At 43.2% G+C, this 12,090-nt stretch overlaps 1 protein-coding gene across 1 annotated transcript in view; it reads left to right on the top strand.

Annotated features, from left to right (window-relative positions):
- Nucleotides 1-7,814: 7,814 nt before the first annotated feature.
- The window catches only part of CCNA1 (cyclin A1), an 8,717-nt gene continuing 4,441 nt past the window's right edge, over nt 7,815-12,090 (top strand). The window contains exons 1-3 of the mRNA XM_007464238.1: nt 7,815-7,997; nt 10,877-11,123; nt 11,310-11,434. Of these exons, the coding sequence (XP_007464300.1) occupies nt 7,833-7,997; nt 10,877-11,123; nt 11,310-11,434 (537 nt within the window). The 5' untranslated portion in view covers nt 7,815-7,832. The remainder of the gene's footprint in view (nt 7,998-10,876; nt 11,124-11,309; nt 11,435-12,090) is intronic.

The raw sequence follows: 12,090 nt of genomic DNA, 5'->3' as shown, positions 1-12,090 counted from the left end.
GCATTCCTGTGTGAGAGAGGAAACGGAGAGGGAAGTTACATGTCCAGGGGTGTCACTCTGCAGCACCATAAGTCTCTGGGTCAGAGAGCTCCAAAGGGCAGCAGAGACTTGGGGGCTTTTAAAGTCCCAGGGTTTGTTTATCTAAGGCTAACAGATGTTGGGTACAGTTTCATAGGAAAAGCAAAGCAGGCAGGCTCTAAATGACTAAAACCTATGCTTATTGGGGGTATATTTAAAACAATCGGATGTGCCAGAATCTGAGTTTAGGACTGGCCGGCTTTTGAGCTAATGGTCCTGGCCTGCTGTGAACAAATGAACAACATTGGGCCAACATACACAGGCCATCTTTGGCTCATTTATGTAAAAAGTGTAAATTACATCTTATTATTCAGTCATTTAATCTGCAAACATTAAATGCCTACTCTGTTCTGGGCACTGTGCCAGGAGTTCCTACAAAGTTAAATAAGATGCAGTCCTTGACCTCAGGGGGCTTATGGTCCTGGAAGAGGGTCTCTTGAATGGAAGAGTGGTACCCTGAAACAGCAAATGGGAAGCTGTGGATCTTTTATTCTTCATGGGTTTTCCTGGTATAACCATGTAACTGCTAATTACAATGGGGATACTAGACAGACACTTGAAAAATGTGTTACAATCTCCATTACCTCCATCCCCATCATCACCCCCTGAAAACAGGTGCAATTCAGTATTATCATAATTCATATATACATAGGGATGGAGATGGAGGGTCCTGGACAGGTATTAGGAAAGACTTCATATTATGATGTACAAAATTAAACTTGTTCTTCACTTCCTTTTTCCTCTGAAACCAGTTAATCTGGCATTCCTACTGCTGTCAACCTTACTATTACTCCATCAACCTGACCTAGAAATTGCAAAATTATGTTTGCCTCCATCTTCTCCTTCAAAACAAATATACAGTCAGTTGCTAAGTCATGTGGATTCCACACTCATGGTGACTTTCTTGAGCCTGTTTTCCTTTCTGTGCCCACAGCATGGTCCTGGTTCAGGTGTTCATTTCCTCCAGCAATTGTTTCCTAACGCATCTCCTACTCCCAAATCCTGGGCTATTCATTGCTCTCAGATTGTTTTCCTATAAATATAGTTCTAATGTTGTCATTCCTCTCTTCAAAAGTCTCTGGCACTCAGGACCCTACATGATGATCCCAATGTTCCTGATTGTCTACTATCACCAACCTGTATTCTATATTATAAACTCAGGCACCACAAAGCACCAGCATTCCCCAGAACTTGTTTTGCAATTTCTTTCTCAGTGTCTTTACTCATGCAATATTTTCTTCCCAAAACAATCAATCCAAACCCTGCTTATCAAAACTGGATCTAAATTTCAAGGCTAAACACAAAAGCGCCGTCTTCAGGAAAACTTTCCTGATTTCCTTAATTAACTGAAAACTCACCTGGACTTTAACCAGCACTTTCTCTGGACTTCTTAGACAACAGCCTCACTCTACCTTGTGGGTAATCATTTGTGTATTTGTTTTCTTCCTCTATAAGACTGAACTTTGAGCAAGACTATTATTCACTTATGTAACCCCTACGTCTATCACAACAATTAAAATGTGTTGTACTCTTCATTATAGAACACAATGCACTTCATATGGACACAGTGGTTTTGACTGACTGTTGACTAGGCGAAAGGTTCATTAATGATAAAAATGAATTCTGGTAATATGGACAAAAACACTAAGCTGCCTCATTTAGTCAAAATATATTAGATGCCTAAAAAAGAACACATATACACGCAGCCAACTTTATGACTCGTTGCTATAAGGAAAAGTTATATGTGTTTGAGATATTTTTTATCCAGATAGAATTTTCATATAGTGAGGGCTATATGAATTCTTTAGGCTAGATACTCCTGATAGTAATACAAAAGGCATAAGAAACCTGCAACAAGATTTTGATTTTTTTGGTCTTTAGCATGAAAAATTTTGTTTTGCTAAAAATCTAAGTTCAGAATGGGAACCAATCTCATTTGTTGCAACCACTGTTGATATTAATTTACAGATGAGCAATAAAAGAACTGAGGCAATGCAAAACAAATTTTACAAATATTCTGTGATTTACCGGCAGGAGGATTTAATTAACAAAAATATTAGTATGCAGAAAGTATTAATAAATGATTACTGGAGTGAACAGGACATGAGCCTGTTTTCAGATATGGTATTCATCCAGACAAAGTCACAGACAGGTGATGTGAAGATTCCATAATGTTTTCAATTAGAGATTCAGAGAATTAGAGATAAATGTAAAATACAGGAAATCTATTTTATAGAATTAACTGTGTCATAGAACTGATGGTAAAATAATTGATTTTCACAGAAAAACTGGTATAAGCAGTACCATAAACTAAAAAGATACAGCCAATAAGTGACAGCTAACTTTAATGATGCAATGATCTCATAACAACATATGGGTCATCAGATGAATTTTAGATCTAGGAAAGGTTGGGTAAAATCCAGGTTCTTGACTTCCTCTAATAATAAACTGATTTTCAGTAAAGATCTGGCAACTCAAAACTTTTCAAATTATTTAAACCACAATGGCTCCATCCAACTGAAACTTATTTTTCCCTTGGTACAGAGTTTTGGGGAGGCTACTGCCAGAGGTCTCAAGTCTGCAGTGATGGGTATCTAATTTTAATAGTGCACCTCTAGGTGAGCACATTACTGGGGGCTGACTCATGGTTACTAAAGTCACCAGAACCAGCTTCCTCTCACCCAAGTTGCTGGGAAGTGGACTTCTTCATGAGATAGTTGCTGTGGAGTCTGCCCCAGAACCAGGACAGACAGTCTTGAGGGGTATTTTGAGACACCACAGTTTATTGCTTTCCCTTGGGAGACTGTGAATAAACACTGCTGACAATTCTTGTCCTTTGGGTTTCCCCTTTCTAGAATAAATGTAGACTATACCATCTGTCCTGCAAAAAAATTGTTTATTCTAATCATCTTTATTATCAGATCTGGATACTGCTTCCAAATCTCCACAGCAACATGCATTCTTCCTTTTCGCTAAGTTCTTACTGCTCTCTGTTCGTACATATGTGTACCCCATGATGAAATAAACACTAATTATGCGGCACCTTATACAACAATCTATTTACCTTCTCCTTGTCTGAACAAAAAGCTTCTTGAGAGCAGGGATCCTTTTTAATCGTCCCATATCCAGCTACTGCCTGGTATAAGATGGATGCTCAAAAAAATATTTGTAAAATGAGTGAATGAATAAGTAGACTTTGGCCACTATCATGTATGTATTTAAACTATTTTCATTCAGAGAAAGTGACTGTACAAACTTCAGTGAAAACTAACTTCACCTGCTACTTATTAAGGGCTCCACTTTGCACCACCAAAGGATATAAGCTTCCTAAGGAGGTAAATTTTTTGGCTGCTTCTCAAACTGGACTCACTGGATCCTTTGGTCAAGTGGGCTAAAATGTCACAAATCGCCCGCCATCCCCAGCATCTGTCCCTTGTCTTACCACATAGTCATGTTCTAAATTTAAATGTATATTGAGAATGGCAGAGGCATGTCCATTAACAGGCAAAATAAGTCCCTAAAAGGGACAGAGGTCCTTAAAAAAAATAGCTCTTCTACTTTTTCATCCCTATGCTGAAAATCAACTTGATTTCACACAAATGAATGAAAACCGAAATGTTTGAATAGAAGGTTAATTACTAGCTACAATGAGCAAATGGAAGAGAAGTAATAACAGCTGAACTGCCAGGTAATTGCCGGCAAACAGAAAAGACTGTCTTTGAATTGAAATTTGGAGGGGGGAGGAATCAGTTTTAACAGGGGGAGGAATCAGTTTTAACAGGACTTGGGGATTTAAAAATCCCTAGTAAAGAATTCAGCTGTCATCCTTATCATGGAAATTAATCCTAGCATCAAAACTAGCTGAGCACTGAATATCAGGCAGGAAGTGCTGACCAAGTAAATTTTTAAACTAAGAAATTGTTATATTAGCATATAAGTTATATCAAATATTTTAGACATTAAAGATGTATTTATAATAAAATGTATTGTTCACTTCTCAATATATTAACAAATAGTTTATGTAATTATGCAGACATTGAAAATCTACTCAACTTTGAGTCCTAATCCTGATTTTGTTACACTAATAGCAAAATTATTGATATAATTATGAATCTCACTAAAACTGCATAATTTGTGAGAAAGTCCTTTCTATTCTCTCTGCTCCTATTTTTCCTAATTATAAGGCCAAGTTTTCTAGCACTTAGTTGCTCCGAGGCATATGCACCTATTTATTAGTTGAGTTTGTTTTTATGCCATCAATCATTACTTGTTCAAATATTTAGTTGACGATTTTTTTTAAAAACTCTGGAAATCCATAAGTATTGCACAAGCTATATAAATATCTGAATTTATATGTATGCACATATAAAAAATACGTAAAAGTTTACCTGAATTACTCTCCAATTTAAGATCTGAGCAGAGGACTTCGATGATTTAATACTGAATTCTAAGGCAGCACAGCAATAAACTCATAAGCCACATATCATTTCCCTTTGCCAGGTTTAACAAAGTGGATGGAGAAAGAAGAAAGATGGTAACATGTAATGATAATAATAATATTTCATATTCATTAAGGCCGGATTAGGCTGCAGCTAGTCACATGAGAGAGGGTAGGGGAAAATGGGTATGAAATAATCCGAGGGTCCCATGTGGTTAAGAGTTATTTTCTTTTTCTTTTTTTTTTTTTTGCATTACGCGGGCCTCTCACTGTCGTGGCCTCTCCCGTTGCGGAGCACAGGCTCCGGACGCACAGGCCCTGCGGCCATGGCCCACAGGCCCAGCCGCTCCGCGGCACGTGGGATCCTCCCGGACCGGGGCACGAACCCGTGTCCCCTGCATCGGCAGGCGGACTCCCAACCACTGCACCACCAGGGAAGCCCAAGAGTTATTTTCTTTTTAAAAGGTATTTTTCAGACTAAAGACAGCTGAGAGGCTCCAGACACCTTAGTAGCCTCCTCTTCTGGTCCTGACCAGATTTGAGTCAGGACACCCAGCTTCAAAGAGCTGCCTCTCCAGGAGGCCAGCGCTACCCTTTCCTTGCTTGAGCTTCAATCTCAGAAAACAGGATCAAGACAGGCTCTAGGAACAAACATTGCACTGGCTCCTTTGTTTTGGAAGAAAGGCAGATTATGAGGTTCTCGGTCACTTTCGTCAAGGAAATCGGATCAAAAGGGATGTACAGAGGGTCAGGTCACGGTGAGTGCACGAACTCTAGTCCTGCCAAAGCAACCCCGGATCTTGGCAAAACTTGTTCCTGAGTCCAAAGTGGATCCCCACCACTGAGGCCTTCAGCGTCCCCAGAAATCACAACAGTGTCGTCAGGTGGAGGAGGGGTCCCAAGAAGACTTCCAAAAGCAGTGCTAGGCAGGAAGGGAGCAGAAAGACTCTTTTCCTCCACCAGAGAGCAGTACCTTTTTGCAAAGCCCAGCATTTGGTGCTTGCCTACATCTGTTACAATCAAGATGTTACCAGAGCTCCTGTGTTGCCTTCATATTCAGAGGCATAGGAATTGCAGAGTGCAAAAGGATCGGATCGCTGCCTCCCAATGAATGAAAGTTGGTGATAAACGTATAGAAGTTAGTTTCATATTGAACAAAATCCATTTCTGCTCGCCTCCTGCATCCAGCACTGATTTCCAAGATGCTTCCCAACTGCCTCTTAACATCTGACTCAAACACTTTCATCCTCACTTTCTGTAGAATACTTCAATTTTCCCATTAAATTAATGCATACCCAGCTCTCTGGGTGAACACATTAATAAATACTTAAGAAAAAATTTTTGGTAAGATTAACAATCATTTCCATTCAAAATAAGGTGATAACTAACCAGTTCTTAAAATGGCCATTTGAATGGTTTTAGTGGTCTGCTTTAGAAACTTTGGGATGGGTGTTTAAAAAAATAAAAATAGACAAAAGCAGTAACATATGTAATATGTGTGTGTGCACGCGTGCACGCACACACGAATATTTTCAAAAAATAAAGATTCTTCTACCTGGCTTGCCAGTTACCTCTGCAGGTGCCAGGGCTCCCTAGTTTCCAAAGACTTCTCTTCCCTTCCTGAGTGGCCAGGGCCCCTTCTCCCTACCCTCACCTCTACCCCAAATTAGGCCCCCTGCTTCCTCCTCACCTTGCCATGGACCCCTACCCAAGGATTCCCTCCTCACGTGGCCAGGCCCCCCACCCAGCCCCTAGTTCCGAGCCTCACCACTGTCCTCCTCAACGTCCCAGGGCCCATTGCTGCCACCCGCGTTCCTTCCTCTTCCTGGGCCACTATCTCCGCGTTCCTGGACCAGCTTCACGCTGTGGCTGCCGAACCCGCCGGGGAAAACCTCTCGTGGGGACTGCGAGCACCACGTGCGACCCTAAAACTCCAGATCTCCTCTCCCGCCCTGCCGAGTTACATGCACCAGAACCCGGGCCAGCCAGGCGCGGCCTCTGTTGCGCAAGGACCCAAAATGACCGAGGACACGCCGCCACCACGAATTAAGAGGCCCCGGAGCAAACCAGGCGCCAACTCGCTGCTACTTGGCCTCTCTCTGGGAGGAGGTGTAGGTGTGTGAGCCGGGGAAGGGGAGCGAGCCGCGCTCTCAGGCGGGCGCGGTCAAGGCGCCGCGACCTGCGCAGCCCCGAGGGCCCTGCGTCGCTCTCCCGAGCCAAGGTTCTCAGGAGCGGGCCGCGGAAAAGACGTTAGCGGGAGGAGTTAGCGGCTGTTGGGAGAACGGGTTCAAGGAAACAGTCCCTTCCAAACCCCGGCCATCGCGGGGTGGGCCTCCTTCCTCCCTCCCAGACATCTGCCACAAGAGGCGCAGGTACCCACGGCGACCGCCCGCCCGGGCACGGCCCAGCAGGACGAGTCGGGGCCCGTCGCCGGTTGGCCCCACCCGGCTCTGAACGCCCAGGGGTCGCCTGCGTCCGCTCGGAGCACGCCAGGTGAGAGGACGCCATAGCGATGCGGCCTCAAAGCGCGCACACCCCCTGCGGTTGGCATGGAAACGGCCCCGTGAGGCCCAGGATCTCCGCTGATTGGCCGATTTAACAGACGCGGGGAGGGGGTGTTGAAAGTAAATAGCTCTGAGCGCTGGGCCACCAAAGCTGGGACTCTGGCGCCCCGACTGGAATCTATTAACATCTCGGTCTCCTTCCGCCCCTCCCCCTTCGGCGGCTCCTCATTCCCAGTCTTCGTGTGCACTTGCTAATTGTTTGAGACAGATGTATAAAGATATAAGACGGAGAAGACCGAGGCCCTGTGGGTTCCAAGCAGGTTTTGGGGACTTCTGTCTTGTGGGAGGAGGGCCGCGGAAGAGCACCCTTTTTATCACTTGGGAAAGGGACGTACTTTCCCACAGTGATGTATCCTGGGTCATTTGTTTGCAGGCAGTGGGGTGGTGGGGTGACGAATAAGCATAATAGCCCGGAAACACACGGTCTTGTAGGTTTGGACTCCCAATTAACGTGGGGCTTAGCGTCTCGGCTTGGAGGTTTGTCAGACGTCTCCCTCTCCTTCTAGCCGTCAACCAGATCTTGGAAGAAAGCCTAGAGAGATTCAAATCACTGTTTTGGTTCAAAGCAGCTTTGATCGCTTGCACGGTGGCCTAGGCCCTTTTAGCCCTAATAATTGCAGGGAAGATATCTGTCACAGTGCTCTTTCTTCTGGAGATTCACTACATCCTTGGAGCCCCTGGTGGAAGAGGTTGACTAACCAGCTTGTCTGTTTCTCCTTCCTTGCTAGCAGTAGCCTGTGGAGACTGAGGCTATGCATCTCAGCAGCTCCAAGAGTGGAGTAGTGCTGGCTCCAGTGTCCCGAGGTCCTGATGCCTGTCAGATGATAACCAGAGCCCAGCTTGGCCAGGATCCGCCACAAAGAACAGTACTAGGGGTGCTAACTGAGAATGGGCAGTACAGGAGGACCTGTGGCCAGGTAATGCCTGAGAAGAGCGGGGAAGGCTACTCGTTGAGAAGGGCTCTCATGTCTTGGTGGGAGGTGGGTTTCTCTTGAAATTTTACCTCCAAACTCTTCTTGAGTATTCAACCATGGAATCTGGACTATAGGGACATTGTTTTTTTTTTTTTTTTTTTTTTAAAGATCACATTGTCAGGTCCCTTTTCCAGCTAGAAACATGAATAGTTGTCTTTGTTGTTTTGCCAATATCAAGTAAATAACACATACTGTTTAGGTCAAGTATTTGTAAAGTCAGTTAAGTTCTGGGCTAAAAGGAAATGTGAATGCCCCAAAATAAACTATAGAACTGGGGATCTTCCAGATTGGAGTGGTATTCAGATTGATCTAGGCTGTGCCTGAAGCATCCTGGATAACCTTTGTTAAGCTCATTGGTGATGGTGTTAGAATCAGGATTGGATGAGCTATACTAGATTACTTACAAATGCATGCTTCAAAAGTCGGCTTCTCCTCAGGACAAAGGACAGTTAGGCAAATGGATCATGGGCCATCTGATATCAGTTGCTTGTGCTTAACTGATCATAGGTACCTCCCTTAACAGACTGTAAACAAATTCAGACACTTAAAATGCGAATGAGGAGTTTGGATCCTTAAGAATGAATTTTGAAATTAAGAAAAATATTCCTCAAGTATGTTATTAGACAAGCTTCTCATAACTGTGCCTTAAGCCTGTACTGCACATCTATAGTGGAATGAAGTTGGCAATAGTACAGTGGAATAGGTGGGCAGGTATTCTTTCCATTGTATAGGTGAGAAAATTTGAGAGGTTTAAGAACCCCCCACCCCCCAAAAAAAGCCATGATGGAGGCCAGGTCAGAAGCCTCATCTACTGACTCATCTACTGACTGTTCAAGGCATCTGTGTTTTGGTGGCATCTGGTTATGGGAGAAAATTACCCAAAGTAATCTGTTACAAGCTTTGGAAAAAACTGAGTAAAGGTGGTTTTAACAAACTTAATTTGCTTAGCGATGTTTACTTCTTTAAACTGGAAGTCTAGAACCTCTCATGAATTGGTAGTTACTCGTATGCTCATTTTAAATTCATAACCGTTAGCTGACCTCTATGTTGCCAGGTACTATCTCTACATTTCCTGGTTCTATTCCTCTACGACCTTCTTACAGAAACCATCTATTTTATACTTTCCCTTCTCTCTATCCTCCAAATCCTCTATCTCCATCCTTCCTCTCAGCTAATAACTTTATATCCTATTTTCCTAGAAATATAGATGCAACGAGAAGAGAATTTCCACATGCTCCCATGTATCATATACTCTGCCATCCCCCTCCTGCTTCATGACCCATGTGTCCCTGCTCTCATGTAACGTGAACCCCCATGTGTGCAGCACACCTGATGCCCTCTTGCCTCTTCAAGGATATCATTCCATCAGCTCTTCTTTCTCAGTTTTCTTTTCTCTACTGGGTCAAACCCAGAAGCATGCAAATATATTGTGATTTTTTTTTTTTTTTTTCAGTCTTAAAAACCTTTCAGCTACAAAGCTCTTGGCAGCAACTGTCCCATTCACGGCAGTGTTTCTTGAGAGTTTGCCTACTGTAAACTCCATCAGGATGAGGATTTTGCACATCAGGTTTTGTGCTGTATTCCCAGTGTTTAGAATAGTGCCTGGCCAGGGTAGCATGCAAGTGTTTGTTGAATGAATACTCTGTCTCAAATTCTTCTCTTGTTGTCTTTGACTCAATTCTTAATACTTTCCTTACTTGACTGATTGGCGGCATTTGACACTATTGATCACTCTTTATTCCTTGAAATAGTTTCTTCTCTCTCAGCCTGGAAAACACGGCTCTCTCCTGGTTTCTCACCTAGCTCACTAGCCACACCTCCTCAATATCTTGGTTCTTCCTCATCCAATATCTAAAAGCTAGAGTGTGCCAGGGCGTAGTATTTGATCTCAATCTGCACGCACTCCCTTAGCAATCTCTTCAAGTCTCCTGGCATTAAATACCATCTATCTGTTGATGACTCCTTCTTCTATCTCCAGTCTGGACCTCTCAGCTATGTTGCAGGCTCACATGGTGAGCTGCCTACTTGATGTCTCCACTTGGATCATGCAGTAGGCATCTCAAACTTAGGCGAACCAACCCTGGCCCCAGACTGCTCTTCCCAGAGTCTTCCTCATCTCAGTAAATGGAATATCCATCCTTCCTGTTATTCAACCCCAAAACCTTTGTCATCCTTGACCCTTCTTTTTCTTCCACCCCACATCTAATTTGCTGAGAAAATACTATTGCCTGTATTTTAAAAATGTCTAGAACCTCATTTATTATCCTCATTATATCATATAATAAGGTTCTACATCTTATAGGAGAATTTATGCATAGTATGCATTTCTAAAATCATCATGTTTCTAAGTAACTAGGTTTAAATGGGACCTTTACAGGAGCCTGTTGACTAAAAGTTAACTATTTAAGGAGGACAATAGGAACTCAGTAACTATGTGTCAAGAACCTTGCTGGGTTGGTATAAAAGCCTGTCATGCTACAAGCACAAAAACTGATTTACAATTTTCCATCCACATGTGGTACCTAGTTCACTTTGGAGAAGAGCTATAGTTTTTCTTTTTTTCTATAATCTTGAGTTCCCTTTGATAAATACATGAGGAAGATGAATTTTAGGTAGCTCCTTTCCCAAATATCAAATGTAGACGAAGATAAGGGCAAAGTCATCCTTGGGAAGCTTCATCTTCTGAAATTCAATTGCAGACATAGATATTTCAATTTAAGATTCCTCTCATCTTTCCAGCCTGCTGGTTTGAGTCACATGGGTTCTTAGCACCTATGAGGGCTACGGGGTGGCCTCTAACAAGAAACTTAACCCTTTTCTAGGGGATCACAGCACTCAGGTGTTTCTCTGGGTCAGAAAATGTCTTCCCTCCAGCTGGAAAGAAAGCGCTGTCTGACAGCGGGGTTCAGGTGCCAGCCAAGCAAGGATTTGACATGTACGTGGACGAGCCTGAGCAAGGGGACAGAGACAGCTGCACAGGGCGAGAGGGGATGGCATTTGAGGATGCCTATGAAGTAGACACCAGAACACTCAAGTCAGACCTTCACTTCCTGCTGGATTTTAACACAGGTAATGGGACTCATCTGTGGCTGATGGTACCCTGTCTTTGTAATCATCTGCAGCATTTAGTAGCATATAACTAGCAAGAGAACACCCTGAGTAGTAACTATTTTCACAACTGCCTGTAGAGGGTTAGTGGATGGAACTAGTTTTTAAATTAAATGTTCTTACCTGATACTGTTGAACCCCCTGCAGTTTCCCCTATGCTGGTAGATTCATCTCTCTACTCCCAGTCTGAAGATGCATCAGATTTTGGTTCAGATGTGATAAATGTGACTGAATATGCTGAAGAAATTCATCAGTACCTTAGAGAAGCTGAAGTGAGTTTTCCCAACTTCTCCTTCAATTTCCAGCACCCCAAGCACTTCATATTAAGATAGTTATACACTCTTGGTCATAACCATTAGTGAATGGCATTCTTGTGACATCTAAACATGAGAACATTTATGAAAAATAATAGTTGTGAGGTGAGTAACAGTTATTTGGACTATTTCTCTTTGACTCAAAGGGTTTGTATGGGGCTTCCCTAGTGGCGCAATGGTTGAGAGTCCGCCTGCCGATGCAGGGGACGCGGGTTTGTGCCCCGGTACGGGAGGATCCCACATGCCGCGGAGCAGCTGAGCCCGAGAGCCATGGCCACTGAGCCTGCGTGTCCGGAGCCTGTGCTCCGCAACGGGAGAGGCCACAGCAGTGAGAGGCTCACGTGCCGCCAAAAAAAAAAAAAAAAAAAAAGGGTTTGTATGTTAAGTATTTCACTCTTGGGGATAATGATCATTGCCATTTTCCCCCTCCTTTAAGTCATCTGTTAACTAATTGCATTACAGAACCAGAATTTCTCACTTTCTTCCATATCATGGTAAAGATTTATCTGGCTCTTGACTGAGTTTCCTGCTAACCTTTGCTCATGAGATTTTCAAAAATAGCAACTGTTCTGTGGTGTAATCTTTCTAACATAGCAACTATTTGAATATCAAAA

The sequence above is a fragment of the Lipotes vexillifer genome, unplaced genomic scaffold (assembly GCF_000442215.2).
Source record: "Lipotes vexillifer unplaced genomic scaffold, Lipotes_vexillifer_v1.1 scaffold120, whole genome shotgun sequence".
In the NCBI taxonomy this organism is placed as follows: Eukaryota; Metazoa; Chordata; class Mammalia; order Artiodactyla; family Lipotidae; genus Lipotes; species Lipotes vexillifer.
Note: the sequence above shows the minus strand (reverse complement) of the source record. Positions and strands in the feature narration are given on the sequence as shown.